The 24,956-nt window shown below is 48.2% G+C and overlaps 1 protein-coding gene across 1 annotated transcript in view; it reads left to right on the top strand.

Annotated features, from left to right (window-relative positions):
* The first annotated feature begins 1,491 nt into the window (after nucleotides 1-1,491).
* Nucleotides 1,492-24,956, top strand: part of LOC144161836 (tartrate-resistant acid phosphatase type 5-like) — a 35,233-nt gene continuing 11,768 nt past the window's right edge. The window contains exons 1-3 of the mRNA XM_077692425.1: nucleotides 1,492-2,190; nucleotides 15,845-16,119; nucleotides 20,471-20,595. Coding sequence (XP_077548551.1) covers nucleotides 1,680-2,190; nucleotides 15,845-16,119; nucleotides 20,471-20,595 — 911 coding nt within the window. The 5' untranslated portion in view covers nucleotides 1,492-1,679. The remainder of the gene's footprint in view (nucleotides 2,191-15,844; nucleotides 16,120-20,470; nucleotides 20,596-24,956) is intronic.

Genomic DNA, 24,956 nt, shown 5'->3' on the forward strand with positions numbered 1-24,956 from the left:
CTCCGGATTAATTTTGACCATTTGCGGATCTTTAACGGGCGACGAAATCACGAACACACGGGCGTTTTTGCTTTTCGCCTCCATCAGAAAAGTGGCCGCCGGGGCCGGGAATCAAACCCGCGTCCTTGGTGTGTCGGGATTTCGGTGCACGTTAAAGATGCCCAGGTGGTCAGAATTAATCCGGAGCCCTGGACTACGGCGCCCCTCGTAGCCCGGGTGCCGCTTCGGAGCGTTAAACCCCACAATCAATCAATCAATCAATCAATCAATCAATCAATCAATCAATCAATCAATCAATCAATCAATCAATCAATCAATCAATCAATCAATCAATCAATCAATCAAATCATTGCCATAAAGTTTTCTATCTCTGTCTCTCTATAGAAGCAAGACCGCCATCTTTGTCCTCACAATGTACTTGTCGTCTAGCGGGATTAGAAGCCAAGATGTATACAATGGCCCGCTCGGATACAACGGTTAACGAAAACTGGTTGACCAGTAAGTCGTTCGCGCCTTGTTTCGATACATCTAAAAAACTACGCACGATATACTCCGAGGTTGCAGCGAGTCCAAATGCGCAAAAGAAACGCATGTAGCACTCAATTGAGCAGCACGGAATGGTTATGTAGATGGGGAGTTGTGTACATACAGATACTGCGCACAGCACTGTTTCGTGAGCACGATTCGAGATACCGATGTGGGTCAATGTCTGTGTATACCGTATGCGGGGCATCGTGTTTTGCGACAGACTCCAATAAACGCGCGTACAAGTGTGCCGACGAGACTATCCAGGCGTGGCCGTGACCGCGGAGCCGTTCTTTAAGTAGTCCGGAAGCAGCAGCTCGTTTCGCTTGCCGCGAACAGGTCGCTCGTGCCATTGAGAGAGGAGCAAAGCGGCACAGCCTAACCAAATAAAGACGGAAACGAAATAAATAAGAACAAAAAAAAGCCTCTTTCCTGCTTTGCAAGCAGCGCTCGTCCCAGAGGGAGAGGAGACAGCCGAAAACGACAAGCCAAAACGGAACAAAGATACCAAAGAAGAAACAAGGCGTCATGGCGTCGATCGCCGGATTCGACGAGGGCGGGTGGACCGGTCTGTGCGTTGATAGGCGTCCTTCCCTCGCACAAATCACACGCGATGTGCGATGTAGCTACCGCTCCCGTAGACTGGCAGGAACCGCGGGTTCAGAGCTGTTGAACTCAGATTTTCACCGCGTTCGCCAATTAACTAAACGTAACAAATTCCAAATGGAGGCATGTGAAACACTGACTTATGTGAAAAACGGTATAAAAGGTCAAACGGGGCCGTCCTGTCACATCGCAGACTATGGCCCGATATATTTGTTACGGGCTGAGATAGTTCAGAGAGAATGGTTAAGAACACGCAAATACTATTGACATTTTAGCCCGCATTACGCCACCGTGGCGTTCTAATGCAACGAAGTTAGACCTTCTCATTGAAACACTTGCGCACCCGTATGACGCCACTCCATTGGTCCTGACCGCCGATGCGTGCACGCGTCATCCTTCGCTTTGAGTTATTTCCTGCTTGTGGTCTATTTATCCCTATGCAAACAGGGAGGGCTCAGTTCGAGCTTCGGCGAAAGGCAGACGTAACGATGGTTTCGCGTCGCTAGGCACGGCCGACCAGGTCTGAAGCTCTTTTTTCCCGACAGAGAATGCGCTTGAATTTTCCCGCGAAGTGTAGCTCAGCTTTTAAACATCCCGCGCCGCCTCCGACTAGTCCCACTCCTTGCGTCAAATCCTCGCCGTCCGTGTCTTGTCTACCAGCGTCTGAAAAGTACCCGCCTGCTTCGGCTCAAGTTTCGCCACTATCATCATCATCGCAACTCTTTTCCGCGTCGTCTGCTAACGACTCGGCGCGACCTCTTGGTTCGCCCGTTCTGTCGTCTGCTACTACGACCCCTCGTCTGTCGTCTGCTTTTAGTTCGTTTCTGCAATCGTTTTTTCTACCCACACCGTATTTCGGAGAGTTACTTCCTCTAAGATATTATACATCTTCGTCTTCGTCCGGTGACTGCCGGAGGTCGTCGGCATCGCCGAGTGATCATCGCACGGTGCTACTGACGGGCCGGCGGCGGCCAGCCGGTGACGCGGCGATGAGCCGGGAACCGCGGGCGTCCACCGCAAGAACAAGGCATGCGCAGCTGTTCGGACTCGTCCTCACAGGTGAGACAATCACCCCCTGAAGTACGTCTGGCATGCCGTTCACGTTCGAATTTGTTGTATAGTCTACATGCCGGCCGATCATTTGTGACAGGCTTATCTTGCACACGTGGACTACACACAATTAATCACCCATGAACACATAAGAGTGCGGCAGACATGGCCTTTTCGTCCATTCTTGTTGTTTTGTTGGTGATCATGTGTCTTCCATGCGCACTCCCATGGAAGGGTAACTGTAAACGGCGTCACTGATATTTTATAGAACATAATAGCATATGTGCGCCGTTAAGAGTGACATAGCGATTTTGATCATATCGGCAATCGTTCCAGATTGATCTGATGACAGTTAAGCGCACTTATTGAATTTATCCCGCTATCTGATTATCTGTGAGCACGATACACCACGAAGCATTGTTTTCAATGTACAAGAATTGAGACTGGTGGTTGTTTACTCTGTGTGGAGTGTGGCGACAAACTCTCACGTCCTCGTCATCATTTTTAGTATGATTATAGCTTCAAAAACAGGCAAATAAATAAGATATATTTTAGCTCTATTAACTCCCCTACGGGGCAGAAACTTGGAGGATCACTAAAATGGTTCAACTTAAATTGAGGACGACTCAGCGAGCAATGGAACGGAAGATGATAGGTGTAACGTTAAGAAACAAGAAGAGACCGGAGTGGGTCAGGGAACAAACGCCTAAGGGCATATTAGTGGAAGTTAAGAAGAAATATGGGCAGGGCATGCGAAGAGAAGGCGAGATAACCGTTGGCCATTAAGGGTAACAGAGCGGATCCCTAGAGAAGCAAAACTAAACAAAGTGACCTCTCTAAGGATGCATTAGCCACGTATGTGAAGCCCTCTGACGCGCAACAGCGGCAATAAAAACATCGTCTAAAAGCTGACTGCACGCCAACGCCGCCGTGGCGTTGAGGTATTGCTTATGGCGTGACAGGTGCGCGTGACGGCACTTGAGTGGAACAGGTGCTCCTTAGCCACGGAGAACGCTGACTCTGGGAGGCAGTGACGTGAAGCGCCGCCAGTCCGCCTGCCGGAGTATGTGTGCACCGAGCTTCGTGATGGAAAGTGCTTTTACGTCGGCTGCTTTTACCGCTAGTTTCTGCGCCGGCTAAGCGTGGTCGAACACGCAAATACGCCAACAATGCTGAAGAGTATACGAGGCGAAGAATGCAGCGGGGAGAGCCGAAGACGAAAAAACGAAAGCAAAGAAAGAGTCTCCCAATTATGAGACGTTTCCGCGTTTCTTCTCCTGGCCCTCCCTACTCTCCTTACTTCGTGGCATCGAAGCTTGCCATTCTCTCCCACTTTTGCGCAATACACTGAGAGAAAGAGAGAGAGGGAGAGAGGATCTAACGCCCCTTTCTGGAAGAAAGATGGGTGAAACACGAAGCTTTCTCCGATACAAATGCAAAGTGGACACTCCAATCAGCCAAAGTCCATACCTACGACCAGCTAACCGAATGTGATGTTATGATTTTCACTCTATTAATAAAGTTGTGAGTGGGTCATATGAACGTGCTGATTCGGTTAGCTCAGCTTTATCATTGATTGGGACTTGTATCGAAGAAAGCTTCGCGTTTCATCATCACATGACCTTTGTGAAAACCCATTGCGTAATTTTGGCTTTATTTCAGTGGCTGATTGAAATTATCATCATCATCACGTGCACTTTGTGAAAACTCATTGTGTAATGTTGGCTTTTTCGCAGTGGCAGATTGCATCGTGGACTTTGCATTTGTATCGAAGAAAGCTTTGCATTTCATTATCATCATCATCAAGGTCCCTTTGTGGAAACCCATTGTGTAATGTTGGTTTTCTTGCAGTGGCTGATTGGATTGTGGACTTTGCAGTTGTATCGGAAAAAGCCGTACATTTCACCATCATCATCATCAGGGTCCCTTTGTGAAGCCCATAGGGTAATGTTGGCTTTCCTGCAGTGCGTTTCTTCCGACACCGCTACAATTGAGAGATAGAAAGCCTCGCTTTAGCAGAAAAAAATTTGGCTCCAATCTACGTTGGGAAGGTGGTTGGACTGCGAAGATGTAAGCGCCACCCACAACGATCACCCATGCGACGTCATTTCCATTCCCACACGTGGCTCTACAAACAGCGAAACCAGAGACTCTGGCAGTCGTTATCTGGGTTTCGCGGGGGTGGTGTCCGAACGCAGCAGTGACGGAAGAAAGAAAACGGAAAGGAGCGTCTAGCGAAGGTTGGGGAGGGGGGCGGCACGCACGGCTATGGCGTCATTTTCTCACTGCCTCCCCGTCACTCTTTGTTTCATACGTCACCGCCGAGGCCCGGACTTTCCCCGGACGCTGTTCCGTGCGCCGCTAATCCGAACCGCGTGAACGCCGTTAACATACTTTATGCGGTTTGCACTTCACACGAGGGCTTTGAATGAGCGCAGGTGGTAGACCCACTGCTGTGCTCGTTGAGTACACCACCTGTCTTCCCGGCTGCTCGTGTGGGTGTAGCTTAGTCGGTAAAGGCTCAACCACATGCAGCGTACTTTCGGCGTTTTCTCGCCTCGCGCGAGCGTCAGCGTCGTTCGGCGGCATCGCGTCGACACGCAGGAGAGGGCGTGTAACCGCATGAGACCGGCGAAGTCGCGCGCCAGTCGCTGCGTCGGCGGGCGTTGCTGGACACGTATGCCATCCTGTTGAAGTCGTTTATGAGCAGTTATTAGATGCAGAGCATCTGATTCACTCGCCTTGTCCCTCCGGCGTCGTCGTCGTTGTCGTCGTCGGCGTTGTCCACCCCTCCCCCATTCTCCTCGCCGCGCCAGCTGCGCTCTCAGCCGCTCACCCCCTCTCCTCTCCGATAGCGAACACTCTCGCGAGGGGCATTGAATTGGATGCAATTGGATTGGATTTGGATTGGATTGGATTGGATTAAAGTGGATTGTGTTGGATTGTGTTGCGTCATAGCCGCGACAGACGCGCTGGGGCCGGCGCATGTGCAGTACTCTCTCTTCCGCGGTTTCCTCTCCTTCGGGCGCGCTGCGCATATAACCGGTGTGCCGTTCTCCGGCGAAGCAACATCCACGCTTGGCTCAAACACCTAGAGTCCACGCCGCTTTACAAGTACGCCAACGTCGTCATCGACTGGGACCGGCTTACGCAGTCCCCTCAACGATATGCGCGCTATAAAACGCGGTCCCTTCGCCGCTCCGCCTATGCGTCGCACCTACACAGGGGTTCCAGTGAGGGGAGGTGGGATTTTTTTCTTTTGTCGATGCTTGAACTGCAATTATCAAGACACTAGCTCTGCCAAAAAAAAAATCACTTGGCGTCTTCATTCGTTGCGAAGTATGTTGGCGGGCAAATATTGAAATGCTTCGAAATGTATCTCGAGTCAGCATGGTCAAATCTGAACGAAATAACACAGGGTGACAAAAGAAGACGCACTTCGCACAACTGCTTTACTTGCTCATGTTATGTACCGACTGCAAGTTCACTAATTCAAAATTTAAGCAAAACAAATTTCAGCGCTGCCGTGATACTGAGGTTGCCGTCGAACGTCATTTGTAGGAAAAAAGGCAAGGCACTCTGGCACCCTGTCTGTACCCCGTCAAAAAAAAACTGATCAAACTCTCACCGAAAAAAAAAGAAAATCACCGAGGCTTTGCCAGAATTTGAATCACGGTCTTTCAAAATGGAAGTGCGGCCCTCAACCGCTCGACCACGCCAGGAGTCGAGGCGGTTTCGAAGAATTCGGTATACTAACCGAGGCTGCCCACGAATAGTGTCGGGTGCAGTGCTTTTTGTTGGTAGTATTTGAGAGATTTGAGCAGTGGTAATGCTTGTTTCTTGCGCACCGATCTTGGAGCCGAGGACAATAATGCTAGAGCTACAAGCGATGTAACCACAGCTCCCTTATTTGAGTCAAGAAAAGCTATCGCACATCCCCAGTATCCGCTGCGCAAGCCACGGTAGCTACGAATGGAATGGAATGCGCCGCTAGAATTCTGGCGTTGAAAACGCTTGCTCTTCACGCACCGAGCTTGCAGACAAGCCACATTATGCTAATACTGGGACCGATGTAGCCAGAGCTCCCTTTTGTAGCTCACACAAAGCCATCGCAAATCCCCGATCTCCCCGATGAAAGCCGAACAAGCCACAAATGAATGAGCGCTTGCGAGCAGAAATAGCTCGCAATTTGTCTCAAGGCAACGGGTTACTGCAAGTTGAAAAAAAATTGCTTGTTTTTTTTTTCTGAAAGGAATGACCCCAAACCACGAGGAGGACAGGATACCCGGATGCTGCCGCCCGCTTTCCGATGCTCCCTCGCGCTGTGTCGACGCCGATATCTGGCGAGCGTAGACATCGGCGTCGCTCGGGCGTCAGCTCGCGTCGTCATGCATTTTTGGCGACGCGCGCTGACGCGCGTCGACGCGGGACAACGACGGCGCGTGAAAACGCCGAAAGTACGCTGCATGTGGTTGGCCCTTAAGACGACGAGCTGTCGCTCCGTTACTCTATTCGGGTCCAGGTTCGGTTCCTGCCGGTGCTAGTAATCTCTTTCATTTAGCCGGGCGTTTTCTGCTGGCGCGGACACGAAAATTGCCTTGGCTGGTAGAGGTACACGCCTTCGGAGTAAAAAATCACACACCCATCCGTCTAACTACGACGATGGTTGAACGCGAAGCTTTCTCGTGACGGATTCATTGGTTGTCCGAGTTATCTAAACACCTTAGATCATATCGAAATGGGGCAATCGGATAGGCACCGGCTTCATAGGGCAAGGGGCCCAGGTTCCTTTCCGACCACCGCAAGCGTTTTTAACACGAAAGTGTGTTATTCCCGGATACACCGAGATTTCGATGACGTCATATCCGTCACGAAAATGACGCCAGTACAACGAAGCAAGTATCCTGTAAAGGGTGCACCCCTGCCCACACGGTCTTCTTGCGGGGAAGCAACCTTTAGTACTAAAGAGTACGTTATTCTTCGGGTTGTTCGTTTTCGGTTTTTATATTCTAACACGAAAGTGATCTATGCCGGGATACACGAAGATTTTACTGACTTCATATCCGTCACGGAAATGTCGCCAGTACACTTTTGCCGAAGCGACCTGCCAGCAGGACGTCGCTCGCCAAGCACACCCACAAAACACTCGCCGACCCGCCAATAATGCTCAGCTGCAGATTTCGCTGCACAATTCACTTCCGTGTTTCGCTCATTCCTATGACAGAGGAACCAACCACAGTTTTTTTTTTCACCTCACACACGATCATTCGTCATCATCGTCAGGAGAGTTCGCTTTCTTTCAGGGCGTTTGCGCGTTAGAGACGCATCATTGATAGCACTAAAGCCTCGCTTTCAAACTGCGCTGAATCGGTCACAACGCAGTGCCACCATGTTTCCCCGGGGAGTATCGCCATTTCAGAAAAAAAGAAGACTATACTCGGTTAACAACTCAAGAACGGCACCACCTCATGTAGCGTATCACTCCGCCAAAGCGACGGACCCGTGACGTCAGTGCGCGCGCATTTTGAAAGGGGTTTTCTATGAATGCGTGATATCGTCTGCCTTGTCTCACGCAGTTTGTTTGTCGTCACTGGAGTTGTTTATAAGCATATTGAGTCCAAAAAATCACGGGAACGGCTCACGCCATGTTCAAAATATTCCCAGTAACGCCCTACTTGCACCGCGCGGAGAAACATCCGGCTACGGTGATACGGCACAGCGGCAACTTCCGGTGCCGTTCTTAAGTTGTCACCGAGTATAGTATCGGTGTTTTTGCATATTCGCACTTCGGTAGTCTACCACCAGGAGTCTGCGATCAGGTTATAAAGGTGAGGCCATTTTGAATTTAGTGTCTTTGGATTTTCACCTTCAATGATCGAACTCACGTGTCCGTGCCGAGCCCTTCTGGGCCGTCGCCATCGCGACACTCAGAAACATTCCAAAAAGGCCAAATATTTTTTTTTGAAGCAAAGCTGTCTTGCGCTAGGTTCTGGTCAAAATTGCCTGCGTCCAACGAGTCGCGTCACCAAAAAATTCCACGCGCTCGCTCCAGAGACAGTGTAAAATTCCCTGTAGCTTTCGATCTAATGTACGTACCTTTGACACAGTCCTAATAAAATCGGCCGCTAAGACGACTGTACCATTACGCCGAGTTTTATTCCCTTGTCGTAATTAGTTGGTTCACAGTGAAGAACTTTAAATAATTCCCCTATGCTTTCGACAAATGGCCGTCTACGGTTACAGAAAACGGCTGTAACTCTTGTTTTATCCAGACTATCCCGAAACAAATGACATGGGAATTAATTTAGAAATAACTGCAAGGAAGTTATGTGTGTGTGTATAATTCTGCAAACAGGAAGTCATGTGTACAATTCTCCAAAAATAATTCAGTGTAGTTATCCACCAATATATCTTCACTGGACTTCCTTTTTCACAGTAGCGGAATGGCTGTAAATGTCTTTATGTGCCTCGCGGTGGTAGTTTACATTGAAGCTGTTTTTTTTGCAACTCTGAAAGAGTTGATTGATGGCGGAAAGAAACGTTTTCTGTTTTTTGCTTTGTTTTTCTTTTGCTTTCTCTACCCGAGAGCGGATCGGTTAGATGGCGCAAACGTGTAAAACACTAAACGGAAAGGAATGCAGACGTGCTTGTTGGTGACGCCATCACAGATTTGTATAGCGCGAAGAAGTGAAAAATAAGTGGTTTACGTCATTTCTTTTCCGCGTGACTTGACAGGAGTCGGGCGAACAGGCAGACGCTTTGACAAAACGTTAGCAGAACACGCAGTCATGTCCGCTTTGATACCAGGAACTGGCAATCTTTTGTTAAGGCACGCGTGCAGCGCGAAATTAACACGTGAAATTAAAAATATTTCGCGCTTTAAAATGTGAGAAAGCCCTGGGTTAGCTGTTCTCCCAGCAGTATCGCTGCCGGCAAAGTAATTATTATCTTTATGTTAAAGATACCGTAAACAGCGTGTTTATATTTTTATTATTATATGCGATATTGTTTGTTGTTTATTGCGTAATGCCGGCTGCAGTTGGTGCGTGCAAGAAATAACTTTTAGCTGTTAGGAAAGTCCATCATTATCACCTCTACTCATTTTTTTTTTCATATCAGTGCCGCGGTAAGAGAGTTGATACTGTGAAAGTGTGTCCTTTCGCAACTTGAAGGGATGACGCAATGAACAATCAGCAGGAAGGATTGTATATGACAACGATAATGATGATTATCATCATCGGTGAATCGGCACCCGCAGACGCCTTCAAATAACCGGTAACTGCCCTTCTGCTGGAATTCCTTATCCTCCTCTTGTTCGATGTATCTCCGAACCAGGATATTTACAACGCTACATTTTTCCGTCACAGACAGAGGCCGCCGTAGAAATTTATCGACCCTATCTAAAGAAAGTTGAGAGCAGCGCGAAAGCTAGAAGTGGGTCCAACCTTCGATGAAAGTGCGTCCAATCGATCACCAAAACTTTAGAGACCCAGATCGCAAACGAAGAACGAACACACGCGACTGTTTTTCGCGCACTAAGTAAACGCATCTACGAACGTTCTAAATGTATACCGATACGAGGTATTGTACTCCTCCTTAATAGCAACGACACGTTGCGCTGATGTTTGCCTCGCAAGCAGCAGCGCCTTTCTATATCCTGGTGGTTCGGGGCGTCCTTTCTGTTGTGAAAGATGCCGCGCATATCAAGGGCTCGGTTCGTAGCATTCATATTACGTAAGTGTCGGCGCTCTGTCCCTGACACCAAAAGCAAGGATCATCACTAGTCATGCACGGGCGCCCACACAAAGAAGGCATCCAAGTGACGTCATGATTACAAGGCCGAGAACAACCAACAGCTTAAGTGGCGCAGGCGAAAATAAGTCAGTCGCTGCTGTTGTAGGCGACCAGTCAGATTGCAGATAATATGAGTGGCAGGCAGGAGCCGATGCATTCATCACGGCCGTCTTTCTTTACACCGTGTCTCAGTGTCAACCCCATAGGTTGTTGGCACGGCATGCTGCAGGCAGTGGTTGATAACTGCTCGAGAAATCGCCACTCCTTTATCGATGCCCTAGCGTGCGCTGCTGACAACTTTAGTAGGAAAAGTGCTGCGCTCACAGCGGCCTCTGTGCGGTGCAACGTGCCTATATGCGTGTAGTATTGTCTCATATAGAACCGTTCTTTTTCCGCAATATTTTAAGGGACAGTTTTGACACAATGGAACCTCGCGGTGTCACGCTCGCGCTGTATCCAGAAATCTTATCGGAGCTTTTCCGTCGACCAGCCGGTCTATGGGGAAACCCATTAGTTTTTTGACAGGACGCCATCGGTCCTACTAAAAAGCTTTCACTTGAAAAATTCATGACAGAAAAATCCCGACACGACCCAAACCGTACCTTTCTCCTGCCAGCACTACAGGATGACTCGGACGTTCCCTGAATGTCGATTGGAACTCCTTGTTTTCCGTGCTTACAGTGTCGACCGGGACCAGACTGTGCACTTGTGCATTCGTTCCGGTAAAGTGGATTAGTTCCTCGCCATTCCAGTGCATTCGTTACGGTGGCCGGTTTCCTCCTCGCCGAGCCCGCGCGCGCAGGCGCAGTTGGGTCCCGGTCAACACGGTAACCACAACGTTCATCTTAAGCGCAGAAAAAAGCACGAACACAGAAGACAAGGACAAGACCATGATAAGCGCTTGTCCTTGTCTTGTGTGTCCGTGTTTTTTTTCTGCGCTTAAGATGAACGTTATGGAATACCAACTAGCCCGAACGCACGCACTTCTACGGTAACCACGGAATACTACTCGAGCACATCCTAACTTCTAGTCTAATGGCTCACCTAGGATATGTTAATTATTTTTGCCCGCACCAGCACCGCTTTCGCAAACACTACTGATATCAGACACAGCTCGCAGAATTCACCCACGACTCACTACAACAAATGGGCAATAACCTTCATGTAGACGCTGTCTTTTTAGACTTCTCGAAAGCTAAAATGGAAGATTGGGCGAGTTGGTACATATTCATGGTAACAGCGCTAACAACATGAGACACTAAAGTCTGGTCTAACTACGCGTAACAAGTGTACAACAAAGCATCACAGAAAGTTTGTTGCCTGCGCCGAGAATGTTGCTTATTCGGTGCCTCTTTCGTGCGGCAAGCATTACGTCGGCCAAACTGGCCGATGCTTAAATGACAGACTGAGGGAACACCATTACAACGTTTAAAAACGTTCAGTGGTCATCTCGCCCGGCATTGTCGTGATTGCGATAGCAAACGCCAGACACTTTTGGACCAGAGCGTTGTGATAGGGGAGCATGGCAACCAAATCATGCGAGAAATCTTAGAGGCCACGGAAATTAACAAGTTAGGTTACCAATGCGTAAGCACCCCTTCTATTACCCTCACAGACAAAGAGTAGATTCTTGGCGCAGTAAGTCCCACCCTGTTAATCTTTGTTTAGTTTCCAAACTGCTCTTGCGATTTTAAAAAATGGATTGTGTGTTGTGTTGATTGTGTTACGTTGCCCCGTAAGTAGATTAAAGGGACAGACAACCGATTTTTGTCCCGTATATGGTCTCTAGCTCATATGAAAGCCAGCGTTTTATATAGCCCGGTAACCACAAGCAATCTCTAAACAAATGGGGGGAAATAATTTTAATTTGGCAGCAAACTTCCTGAAATCGGAAGGGTGGCGGTTCGTAGTGTCGAAACTTGACACTACAATATGTGTCCCTGTCACGTGACCTGCAAACCCAGCAGCTACTGTAACTGCTGAAACGTTTATTTGCGTATTGAAAACCTTTTAACACAAGTATTTGTGCAAGGTTAAATTGTATATGTATTTCTAAACATCATTTTGAAAATTTTAAAGACACGCCGCCTACCGTCGCTGGGTTGCTCTCAGTGTGGCTAACTGAGCCTCCATGCCCAGAATCAACGGCAGCGTTCAGTAAACAGACCTAGTGAAGGAGCTTTGATGATTCTGCCTGAGGCAGGGGCGTTTGTTCTGCCAAAATATTCAACTTCAGTTTCCAAATACACCAACGGCAGCTTAAAAAAAAAAAAAACGTCGCGCCCAGGGAGAATCAAACTTCCCACCTCCACAACGTGAGGCCAGATTCTACCTATCGTCTATCCCAACAGATGGCGCATTCATGCACAATAGGCCGTTGCATTAAAAAACACATAAAGGAACAGGAAAGCCTGCGATTCAAACTTTTTTAGCTGGGGACAAGTTTTTAAATATCATTTTTTTATTTCGCATGCTGACAAAAGTATGTTGCCGAGCTACTCTATATCATGGTTGCCAGCTTTATTTTTGGGAGGGACACACACTGCTCGTAGATCTAAAATTTCGATTTAGAAAGTTCTAGGGCGTTATCAGCAAAACCGATTTTCGTCGAGGTGCTTTAAGTGATGCCCTTTTATTTCGGATAGAGAATATATACTCGACAAAAATCGGTTGTCTGTCCCTTTAACGTGTAAAGAAATGTCAAGTCAGTATGATGCGACGCTCACGCCCTCTCAAATGTACACGTGTTAATTTAGTGTTTCCTTCTTCTTTTTGCCTTTTTGTTGATTTTTGCCCATGTGTGTATAAAAACCACTGGCATAAGCAATAAAACTCAGTTTTTAGTCAGCGCTGTGTTTGTGCCCTCTTGTCTTTGTCTCGTGTTGTTAGCGCTGTTACTGTGAGTTCTCAAAAGCCTTCGACTGTGTCAGCCATAAACATTTACTCGCAAAAACTATCTTCCTTAAACATTCCTTCTACCTTACTCTCATGAATCGAACACTTCCCGAAGGGACGCACACAAATTACCTCTGCTAATTATCACGAGTCTGATCAAACCAACGTAACATCCGATGTCCCACAGGGGGCAAGTCTATCGCCACCACTTTTCCTAACTTATTTTAATGACTTGCCCTTAAACATCACATCGAAGCTCAAACTTTTTGCTGGCGATTGCGCTTTGCACACAATTATTGTCTTCACTAACCACTAAGTTGTCTGTCCCTTTAACGTGTAAAGAAATGTCAAGTCAGTATGATGCGACGCTCATGCCCTCTCAAATGTTCACGTGTTAATTTAGTGTTTCCTTCTTCTTTTTGCCTTTTTGTTGATTTTTGCCCATGTGTGTATAAAAACCACTGGCATAAGCAATAAAACTCAGTTTTTAGTCAGCGCTGTGTTTGTGCCCTCTTGTCTTTGTCTCGTGTTGTTAGCGCTGTTACTGTGAATTCTCAAAAGCCTTCGACTGTGTCAGCCATAAACATTTACTCGCAAAAACTATCTTCCTTAAACATTCCTTCTACCTTACTCTCATGAATCGAACACTTCCCGAAGGGACGCACACAAATTACCTCTGCTAATTATCACGAGTCCGATCTAACCAACGTAACATCCGATGTCCCACAGGGGGCAAGTCTATCGCCACCACTTTTCCTAACCTATTTAAATGACTTACCCTTGAACATCACATCGAAGCTCAAACTTTTTGCTGACGGTTGCGTTTTGTACTCAACTATTGTCTTCAATAACCACCACAATAACCTACAAACCGACATAAACAACAACTCCCTGCGGAGTAACAAATGGCGCATGCCATTGAACTTAACAGAGTTCAAATTACTGTCATTCACACGGAAACATGTCATATCTCAGAACACCTACCACATCAACTCTGTTCTAGTCAGCTCAGTACCTTTATACAAATACCTCGGCGTGCACTTGACCTCATCGCTAACATGGGCAACGCATATTAACATCATTTGCTCCGAAGCCTCTCGCACACTCGGGTACCTTCGCCGCAATCTAAAACTAGCTTCCCCAGAAATTTAAAAAAACTCGCTTACCTAACCTTCGTAAGACCGAACCTGGAATACGGCTCAGCCATCTGGCATCCATTACAATTATACCTAACCGCTCAGATCGAAGCCATTCAAAACTGTGCAGCCTGTTTTATCACTTCGCAGTATTCCAATCATATCAGTGTCCCCGCCCTCAAGCTACCCCTCTCCCTCCCGATCTTCATTCACGCCGCGTCATTGCCCGTCTATGACTTGTTCAGAAATTCTATTTCTGACCACAATCTACACACGCTTTACTGAGGCCACCTTACAGAATTTCATCCCGTTAAAATCACAGTCATCCAATAGCCCCCATTACCGGAAGTACATCAGCATTTAGCTCATCTTTTTTCCTAACGCTGTAACCCCGTGGAACGCGTTGCCCGACGACCTCGCCACATGCACTGATAATAAACGTTTCAGAGATGAACTAGAAAAAGAAATTATCACCCAAGATTAACAGTCAAGTTCTACTGCTGTAACAGATGATATTTTGTGCACGATGTATTTTTCAGCTTGTTCAGTGTGTGCTGCTGGACCTACTGTTACTTCTGTAAAAATTATGTAACACTTGTTTTGCAATGATCCTGCCTTAGTCAATTTCTCGAACTTTGGTACTTTCGTGTTTTTGTGTTTTTTAACAATATGTAGGTTCAATTGTATTTCTGTCGACATTGTCCCCTGACCCCCCCCCCCTTATGTAATGCCTTAAAGCCTTTAAGGGTAAATGAAATGAAATGAAAACGCTGACGCTGTCCGGCGCTGTAGGCGCGGAGGCACAGTGAACTTGGATGCGGCGAGCGCCTCCGTGTATCATTTTCGGATGTCACGCGCCCTTTCTCTTTTCTCCTGTCTCCTTCTCTGCACTCCCCTCCCCTTGGAACGAACGAGCGATTAGACGCTTTCACCGCGCTACCACACGAGGCGCTGGCTTGATCTTGACTGAGCTTGAAGGTCAGACTAACGCTACCAGGAGCGAGCCGTTTTCTGGGTTTTGTGCCTGGAGAAATAGAGCTTTCCAAAGCCCCTTTCCTAAGAGAAAGACGGGTAAAACGCGAAGCTTTCTCCTATGAAACCTGAGTCAAAGTCAAAGTTCAAAATTCAAATTTTGCAGTCAGGTAGACGTCAGCTTGATAACGCGAGGGACCCAGGTTAGATTTCGACCACTGGAAGCGTTTTTTCCTTGAGGCGCTTGAGGTGCCTTCGCTTATCATCATCATCATGATCGTTTTTAAATACCATTATGTAAAGCTGTTTTTTTCTCTAGTGCGTTTTGGTGACAGGACGGTCGCCATGAGTAAGGCATAGAGAGCTTCACTGTAGTAAAAAAACTGTCGTTGATTCCCCTGTCATATGAATCAGTAAAATACGAAAGTGAAATGTGCAGCGAAATCTGCATCTGAGCATGATTTGCGGGTCGGCGCTGCCTTATGGGTGTGCTTGGCGAGTGAGGCCCTGCTGGCGGCTCGCTTCGGCAAAGGTGTACTGGCGTCATTTCCGTGACGGATATGGCGTTAGTGAAATCTTGGGGTATTGCGCCATAAAACAATTTCGTGTTAAAATATAAAACCCGAAAACGAACAAACCTAAGTATAACGTACTCTTTAGTACTAAAGGTTGCTTCCCCGCAACAGGACCCTGTGTGCAGGGGTGCACCCTTTACAGGCCGCTTGCTTCGTTGTACTGGCGTCACTTCCGTGACGGATATGACGTGAGCGAAATCTTCGTGTATCCGGGAATAAAACACCTTCGTGTTAAAACAATGATGCCCCACTGAAATCAACGTAGTGACGATCCACCCTGGCCGCGTGCAGCTTGGCTGGCCTTGTCCGGCGGTGTGCCAGCCCAGGCGAGCCCCTCGCCGCTGTCCAGCCGCGTCGCCGGGCCGGCCAACAACGCCTCGCTGCGCTTCCTGGTGTTCGGTGACTGGGGCGGCCTGCCATTCTACCCGTACACGACGCGCATCCAGCGGCACCTGGCCAAGACCATGGCGGCCGTGGCCAGCATCAAGAATATCGACTTCGTCCTTTCCCTCGGCGACAACTTCTACTTCAAGGGCGTCCGCTCCGTCAACGACCGAAGGTTCAAGGCACGTATTTCCTCTTCCCAGTGGTTCTATACCCCGCGGCGTGTTCCCAGCCTAACCCACCATAACCCAGTGTAACCCAGTCCAATCCAGCGTAACCCAGTGTAATCCAGCGGTGAATACTGGTTCTAGCCATGATGGCAACTGTGGGGAGGATGGCGTTCAGCTTAGCGAAACTGTAGTTCCTTCCAGATTTTCGCATGCATTCGCAGTGGTTTGTGTAATTAAAGGTTCACCATCATCACTGCAGCCATCGCTCCATGACCGGTCACGAAAGCAGTTGCGCGTCAGAGGCACCCCGGGAGGTATTCCAGTACCATGCCTACCATCCCAGTGTCTCCCCTTAACCATGCTTCAAGGTCTCACTCTACGCACTTACCGAGGAGTCACCCTTTTTCCACCTCTTCATGAGAGCATATATGTTAGTAAGCTCCCGCCGCAGAAACGTTGTGTATGCGGTCTGTTTCGGAGTTATTACGTAGTAAGCGTTGTGGAACCCGCCGTTGTGGCTCAGTGGCTAAGGCGTTGCGCTGCTGAGCACGAGGTCGCGGGTTCGATTCCCGGCCGCGGTGGCCGCTTTTCTGATGGAGGCGAAAAGCAAAAACGCCCGTGTGTACGAGAGTTCGGCGCACGTGAAAGATCCCCAGGTGGTCAAAATTAATCCGGAGCCCTCCACTACGGCGCGCCTCATCGCCTGCGTTGCGTCGGCGCGTTAAATCCCACAATCAATCAATCAACCAATCAAGTAAGCTTTGTGGAAGCTATTTTTGTTTTATTGGGGCATTAAACCGACGTCCCACTGTCTCCCCTTAAACATGCTCTAAGGTCTCACTCTACGCGCTTACCGAGGAGTCACCCTGGTTCCGCCTCTTCATGAGAGCGTATGTTAGTAAGCTGCCGCCTCAGAAGCGACGTGTAGGCGTCTGTTGAGGAGTTATTACGTAGTAAGCGTTGTGGAAGCTATATTTGTTTTATTGGGGCACCAAACCGACGTAGCCACCGGCGTGGCATCTTTTAGAGTTGTAAAAGCAATAAGCTCTGCAAATTCGCTTCTCGTGATCGGCTATTGACGTCCAATATCGTACGTATGGTGCTAACAATGAATGCACAGTGAAATCTCGGTATAACCCCTATTTGCTTATTTCACTCACATGGATTTCTGCGCCAGTTGGTGTTACGAGTTAGAAATAATACCGGCGCGTGCTTTTGAGACACAAGAAGACGAATGTGCCACAGTGTCTTTTTTCTCTATGTATTCGTATGTGCTGCGAAGTAGTACAATCCGCGTGTTTCAATTTACTGATATATTTATTTATTTATTTACCCTCAGGGCCGGAAAGCATTACAGAGGGGAGTGGTTACAATCTACAATACAAACACAATAAAAAAGCAGTCAGCTACAATACAAACGCAAATAAAGCAATCAGTTTGTTATATAAAGATACATTCAGTTCAAGTAAATAAACAATTCAGGTAAATAACAAAAGCAGTCAGTTATAATACAAACGCAAATAAAGCAATCAGTTTGTTATGTAAAGATTAATTCACCTTATTATACAATGTTAGAAAGGGCATCGTGAAAAAAATGGTTATCAGTAATCGATACAACTTCTGCAGGAAGGTGGTTCCAGTCTCGTGATGTACGGGGTATAAATGATTGCTCGAACGTTCTCGTAAGACATGAATTGAGACCTACTTTGTGAGCGTGATCAATGCGATGGGAAAGGTATGACGGAGAGGGAATTAATTTATGGCGTAGCTCATTATGATGGTATAGTTTGTGAAATAAGCTGAGGCGAGGAATTTTACGACGAGTCTGCAGGTCAAGACTGGACTTCATTGTAGTTATACTGGCTGTACGGTTATAATTGGAAAGAATGAAGCGTGCAGAGTTATTCTGGACCATTTCAAGACAGTAGGTTAGTTTATCGTGACCGGGGTCCCATACTGATGAAGCATATTCTAATTTAGAGCGCACTAATGTTTGATACAGTAGTAGTTTTAATGAAGATGGTGCGTTATGGAAGTTCCTACGCAAGTAGCCCAGCATTCTGTTAGCGTTATTAGCAACATATTCCACGTGAGCATCCCACGCTAGGTTAAAAGTAATATTGACACCTAAGTATTTGTAAGAGTCAACGGATTGCAAGCATACGTTATTGAGGTAGTAGGAACATCGAGATACGTTAATCCTAGAAACATGCATGACTGTACATTTATTTGTATTCAGTTCCATTAGCCAGGTATTACACCAGTTATTAATAGCAGAGAGATCGGATTGAAGTATTCGACTATCATTTTCACTGGTTATTTCCCGAAATATAACACAGTCATCTGCGAAAAAGTGTAAATTGGAAGTCACGGCATTATGAAGGTCGTTAATATAGATAAGAAATAAAAGCGGACCAAGGACGGATCCTTGGGGTACACCAAAATCAACATTATTTAGTTGGGAGTTATGGCCGTTAGCTAAAACAAATTGGGTTAGCTGAAACATATAAACTGACCTTTGATATGATCTAGCCTTATAAACGAGTTTGCTAGCATTCGGTGATTTCGGCCTACATGTCTGCCAGCCGCTCGCGCAAGCCGTGCCCAGAATGGAACGCAACGACAGCAACTGTCGGGCATGCGCCGGACTTTAAGCCTAACGTTACTCTTCGGAATCTAACGTCGTCAACCGGTGCGTTAGATTGACGTGCAGTAAGTTTGACGCCGCTTGGCATGTCGTTAAGCTTAACGTTAGTGCTACAAAACGTAAAGTGGAAACCACCACGAAAACACCGAAAATTGTCTGCCTGGTATGCGCCGGAGACCAGGCTCCATGTTTCGTTTTAATGACTAACGTTGTCAACCAGTGCCGCCAGGTTGAGGCGCAATGAAGAAAGCCTAAACAAACGTAAAGCCCAAACGTAAGCCTAACAGGGGTAATTGGCCGAGGATTTTCGTAAATGGAGAGGGGAAAGAGATGTCAATGAAACAGCAGTAGCAACTGCCGCTCATGTGCTGAACGTTAGGCCTAACGTTGCACTTATACATCTAACATCGTCAACCGCGAATCATACACGTAAATTACTGAGACTCTATTGCGTACAAGCTATAGCCTGCAATAATTGTCCTTTGCAGTTGTCAAAATTGCTTTTTTTTTTTTTTTTTGCTCAGACGCGTGGCGGGTCTTTGGGATATTTTTCTGTCCCACCGGCCATGCTTTCCAAGATGTGACCGGGGTGTTCCTTCACTGGTCGCGAACGTCGCGACCAGAACCGTGGTTCATGCTGTACAGGGCCGACAGTTTCTTCGGGGCAGAAAAGCACACTTGTATGCCCGCTCTGTTACCTATCCTCCTCAAGTTGTGCGACACGCCATGAAGGTGAGATCACATGTCACTTTTCGCTTAGGCCTTTGTTGTTGGTCTTGTGGTTGCGAGCCCCACAACTCTTGTTTTTTGGCCTTAAGCATACCTTCTGCAACCGAGGCCAGCATGTGCCCAGGGTAGACTGAGCCTGAACCTCTGCAGCATGAACCACGATTCGGCGAGGGAAAAATCCTTGTGTCAGATAAAGCACAGAGCGCCCTTCGTTGATTGCGCTGACGCTGTCGTTTACGACCTGCCTTTAAATTGTGGAAAGAGGTATATCGGCCAAACCGGAAGATGCCTCAATAACCGCCTGCGGGAGCATCACAATAACGTTAAAAATAAACCGGCTGGTCATCTTTCCACCAACTGCGACACATGCGGCTGCGAGCCACTGTTTGAAGATTGTCGCAATATCGGCAGAAACTTGAACACGCCGACTCGAGAAATTGTAGAGGCCACTGAGATTGAACGCCTGGGTGAGAACTGCATCACTGTAGCCTCGAAGAAGGAGACAGATTATCTTAACAGGACACGTACCGATACTATGGTTAGTTGTGGGCTTGGCTCTGTGCTTATTCATGGAGGTTTTTTATGTTTTTAATAATGTTTTGTTTTCTTAAGTTTTGTTCATATTTGGCGTCATTGGAGAAAATAAAATCCAGTTGTAAGTCAACTTTTCGTGTGCCCTCTTGCTTTCTTCCTGTGTCTTGTCGTTTGCGCTGTGGTTCAGCAAAAAAGCACAAAGAAAAGGAAAAGCAAAATGTCTGAGAGGCATACGTCAACTGCGCAACCCCACTGACTGTGTGAACGTTCAACTATACCTGTGAACAATAACTAGTTTGTAAGACATCTCCATGTCTTACTAACTAGTATTTGGCTCAATTCGAAACTGCGCACCTTACAGCCGGCCTAGCAGGGCCATTTGTATGCACACGGTGAATCCACCTTTGTCGTATCTCACATCAGCGTGTGGCGACGTGGTTTTATACTTCGCAGAGGACGTTCGAGGACGTGTACTCAGCGCCCTCCCTCCAGGTCCCGTGGCTGATCGTGGCCGGAAACCACGACCACGACGGCAACGTGTCAGCCCAGATCGAGTACAGCAAGAGGTCGAAGAGATGGTGAGCACGCATTGACCATTGTACGTGCTATTATAAGGCGCGGATATTGTTCAAGCCTTGCAAAAGACACGCAAGTGCGTGAGCAGGCGGCTAGTTGTTTTCACCCCACTGACAGGATTTAAAAAAAACACTGGCTGCGGTCATCCGGACACTGGGTCTATGGACTGCGGTCTTTGGGGCACAGCTTCCTGGACTTAGGAGGCTGACCACGTCTTCTCTTACTTTTTTTATTAAGATAAAAAATGATTACTACTGATATATCAAATCAAATCATTTATTTTTCCGGCATCGAAAAGGCACTGAATGGGTACACAGACAAAAAGCACTTCAGGCTTGACAAAGACTGTGGCCCCGTTACATTGCATACATGCATGGCGTTCGAAATAATATCAACATGTGTAAAAAAGATCAAGTTGTACAGCATAAAGAACCTGTCTGCAAGCAGTGTTGCATTCACAAAAAAGAAACACGTAAAAAAAGCTCAAATCAGAAGACAGCACAATGTAAGCAGCGCGAACGCAATAATTTTGCAATCTAAACCCGTAAAAACATGCAGGAAAATACCGCCATAAAATTCCTCCTCTAAAAAATAAAAACACTACAGTAAAACACGCAGATATATAAAGATATCCCGGTGACACTGCAGACACTAAAAACGCGTAACGTATCATTCATGCGCTAAACAAAGATAAAAGTGACTCGTTATAGTCAGATTCACGGCACAGTAGACTTGTGTAACGTGTATGTACTTGTGTAAATTGACATGTAATTTGTAACACGTAATATTTCGTAATATGTAAGCCAGTTTTAACAATGCACTTCCAGCTGTGATGCCATGGGGTTGTCTGTGGCTATCACGTCGTCGCGCGAGGAACTCTTTGCCGCAAAGCCAACTTTACACCACAGTCATCAATGTCCACCGACAAAGGTTATTCCGACATCAGCCGTGCTTCCCTCCCCATTACGCCCACGTCTGTGGAGAAGGAGGCGCGCCAGAGAGGCTGACAGAGGAGAACAGTTCACGTGGCCCGCTAAAAATTAGCAGTGGCTTAGCTCGGCTATGCCAGGATATACGCAGCGTGAGCTAAGGTTAAGCTGGTTATTCTTTGGTTTCCTGGTTGTCTAGGATTAGCTGATTATGATTCTTACTGCTGCTAAAACGATTTCCAATCCAGTCTAATCCAATCCAATCCAGTAAAGTCCAGTCCAGTCACAGCTCCTCGCGCATGCGCAGCACGGCTCTCTTGGAGCCACGCGAAACGGCTATCAAGCGGCTCCGGCGCAGCGTCAGACTTGACTACTGCGCAACAGAAGGAAGGAAGGAAGGAAGGAAGGAATACGTTTTTTCGTCCATCGGGATCAGGTGTTGGGGGTGGAGGAGGCCCACAGGGCCGCCGCGACCGCCAGGGCCCGGGAGGTGGTCAGGACTTGGCCTGACTCCCCCCCGGGTCACGCAACATCTGCTCCCAGTGGTGAGGGGAGGGAACGGGGGGCTACGGGTCTGCGGGGCATTTGCAGAGGGAATGGTAGTGAGTGTCGAGTGCCCCGCAGGATGGACAGGTAGGGTCAGTAAAGAGGTGTGGATGACTGTGTATTAATTGTGTTCTGTGTGGGAAGGTGTGTGTTTGTAGGATGCGCAGCATGTGGCCCGCCTCCGGGGAGAGGTGTGGGTGCGGGGGTAGGTATCGGCGGCGGAGGAGGAGGTAGTGCAGGGCAATATCCCTGTATTGCAGGAGGGAGGGTGGCTTCCCTGCAGGGGCATCGCGTGTAGGCGTAGTGAAAATGGCGACCCGGTCAATTAGTTCGCGAGCACGTACGTGCACCACTTCATTAGCGCCTACGCCTATGTGGGCCGGTGTCCACAGCAGGGTCACGATGTCGGATGGAGGATTTTTGGAGAGAATTTTTAATGCCATGGGAGAGATGTTACCGCGAATAAAATTGCGGATGGCCTGCTGACAGTCAGAGAGGACGAATTGGGGGGTGGGGCGCTGGGTGAGTGCGAGGGCAATGGCTGCCTCCTCCGCCGTGGTTGTGTTGCTAGTTAGGATGGTAGCCGCTGTGACGTTTGGTGATGTGTGTTGGCCAACAACAGCTACACAGTGTGCAGGTTTGTGAGGGTAGGGGGTCGCATCAGTGTATAGTGTGCTTGGTGATGGTGGGTATAGTTTGGCGTGGGCGTTGGCTCGTGCTAATCGGCGGGCTGCATGGAAAGTAGTGTGCATGTGGCGAGGAATTGGGCGGATTCGGATGCTGTTACGGATGTGAGGTGGAATGGGGAGTGGCGGGATTGGGATGGTGGGTGGTAGTGCGTTTATAGAGTTGAGAATGTAGTGCCCTGTTGGGGAGGATGCAAGGCGCGTGAGTTGGGAGACGCGGTGGGCGTCTAGGTGCTCCCGTATGGTGTTGTGTATGCCGAAATCGAGTAAGCGATGTGTTGGTGCGTATGGGGGAAGCAGGAGTGCATGCCTATACGTCTTCCGGAGGAGGGAATCAAGTGAGTCGAGTTGGGTAGATGTAAGGTTTAATGTATGGTAGGTGGTACAAGATACGGTTGAGTAGAACACTGTGTACGAGACGGAGGCGGTCCTGTTCCGTGATGCCGTGGTGTTTGCTGGCGATCCGTCTAATGAGATGCGTGGTTTGGGTAACGTATTTCTTTACGTGCTGGAGGGTGAGTGCGGGTGATCTGTTGTGTGTTAGGGTGAGGCCTAAGACTCTAAGTTGCTGTGTGTGGGGTGTTGGGTCAGAGTGTATAAAAAGTTGGATGGGGGGGGTTTGGAGGGGGCTTGCTGCGAGGGGCGTGAAAGTTAGGAGAGCAGATTTTTGTGGAGAGCACTGGCACACAGCTAGGCACGCGCCGGCGCCAGTGCGTCTGCCGCGGCTATGACGTCACTCCTCTGGAGTGCGCAGACCGGCGACTGTGCAGACCCAATTCTCTACACACCCGTACTCCAATTGGATTGGATTTTATTCCAACACAATTCAATGTAATCCAATCCAAGCCAATCCAATTCAAGCCCAGTTAAGCCAAGCCAAGCCAATCCGATCCAAACCAATGGAATGCTCCTCGCGCTAGCGCAGAACGGCCCTTCACGGCACACGCGAAACTGCTCAACCTCGGCCAATGTAGCTTACGCTACAATATGATGGCGGTGGTATCACGCAAGCAAGGACGCGGCACGACGAAAGTTTAGAGAATGAGACAGGAAATAAACGTTTTGTGGATTCCAGGAGGCCTTGAGCTCGGGCTGCGTCCACAGCCCTTCCAATCAGGCGCAGCTGATCTTCGAAGTTGGAACTAGCCAAGGCTCTCTCCCTATGCTCTGTGAAAAGGTGGGATTTGGACGGGAGGGAAGATTTGTCACAGCCGTCCGGTGTGTGCTTAAGAGCCGTGGTTTCAAGCTCAGGAAATTATGTGGGGTGAAAGAGGTGTAATCTGGTGGGTTGAAGAAAGGTATCAACGTGTGGGTGGCGTAATACGCTTTCCTTGACCCTAAGTAGAGATTTATGTGCTAAGGAAGGGATATGTTCTGCAGGAAAACCTGTAGTGCTCCGGGATTTCTTGACACGCGACTAGGGGATGCATGCGCTCTGGTTCTGCCTCATCAGCCCTGGCGATGGGCTGGTGATATCTCGAGCCACGATGTTAGCTGGTGCTCGTTCACTCCTTCCTGGGGTGGAATATTCAGTTTTGTACGCCTAATGTCCGCTTCGAAGTGTCCATTTTGAGCGAGCCCCGACTGGCTCAAAACAGACACGACCAGCTGTGATGCAGCGCAAGCAAGTCGGTGCTTCGGTTTCTGTGCGCGACATTGGTCAGAGGCCTCCCTCGCAAGTCACGACTTAAATGTTCGCGAAATCGACGTTTTCTAAACTGACAAACTCAGAATTCCGCCCCCTGGTCTCCTCGGTGGTCCCTCATTGATAATTCGAAGCATTGTGACGTGCAATCGGCAAAGCTGCGACACGCCCGCTGAGAGTGTGTGACGGTGGCTTTGGCGTCGCTTTGGCTAAGCGCAAGCTCTATCGCCGCTTCCTCGGCTTGTCACCGTGGTTGAGAGGCTACACCGCTGTTCGTTGTTTAAAACAACAGTAGGTATTATGGTTGCCCTTCTGAAGTAAGAAACCGGATCCATGTAGCCGTGTTGTAGCCAGTAGACGGTTGATTAAAGATCGTCCGGGCTCTCTTCGTAATGCACTGGGAGACCTCATCATCGTCGTCATCATGATCATCGTCGTCGTCGGTTTTATTTCCCAGAAACGTGTGAATTTCCGGGTAAAAGCTGCCTTAGCAGCTTGACAAAGCTCCGTATGATGGGCCTCCCCGCTTATGTTTCTCAAAGTTTCTCTCTTTGGCT

Source organism: Haemaphysalis longicornis, unplaced genomic scaffold, assembly GCF_048455015.1.
Source record: "Haemaphysalis longicornis isolate Haplotype H1 unplaced genomic scaffold, Haemaphysalis longicornis Haplotype H1 scaffold_12, whole genome shotgun sequence".
Lineage (NCBI taxonomy): Eukaryota > Metazoa > Arthropoda > Arachnida > Ixodida > Ixodidae > Haemaphysalis > Haemaphysalis longicornis.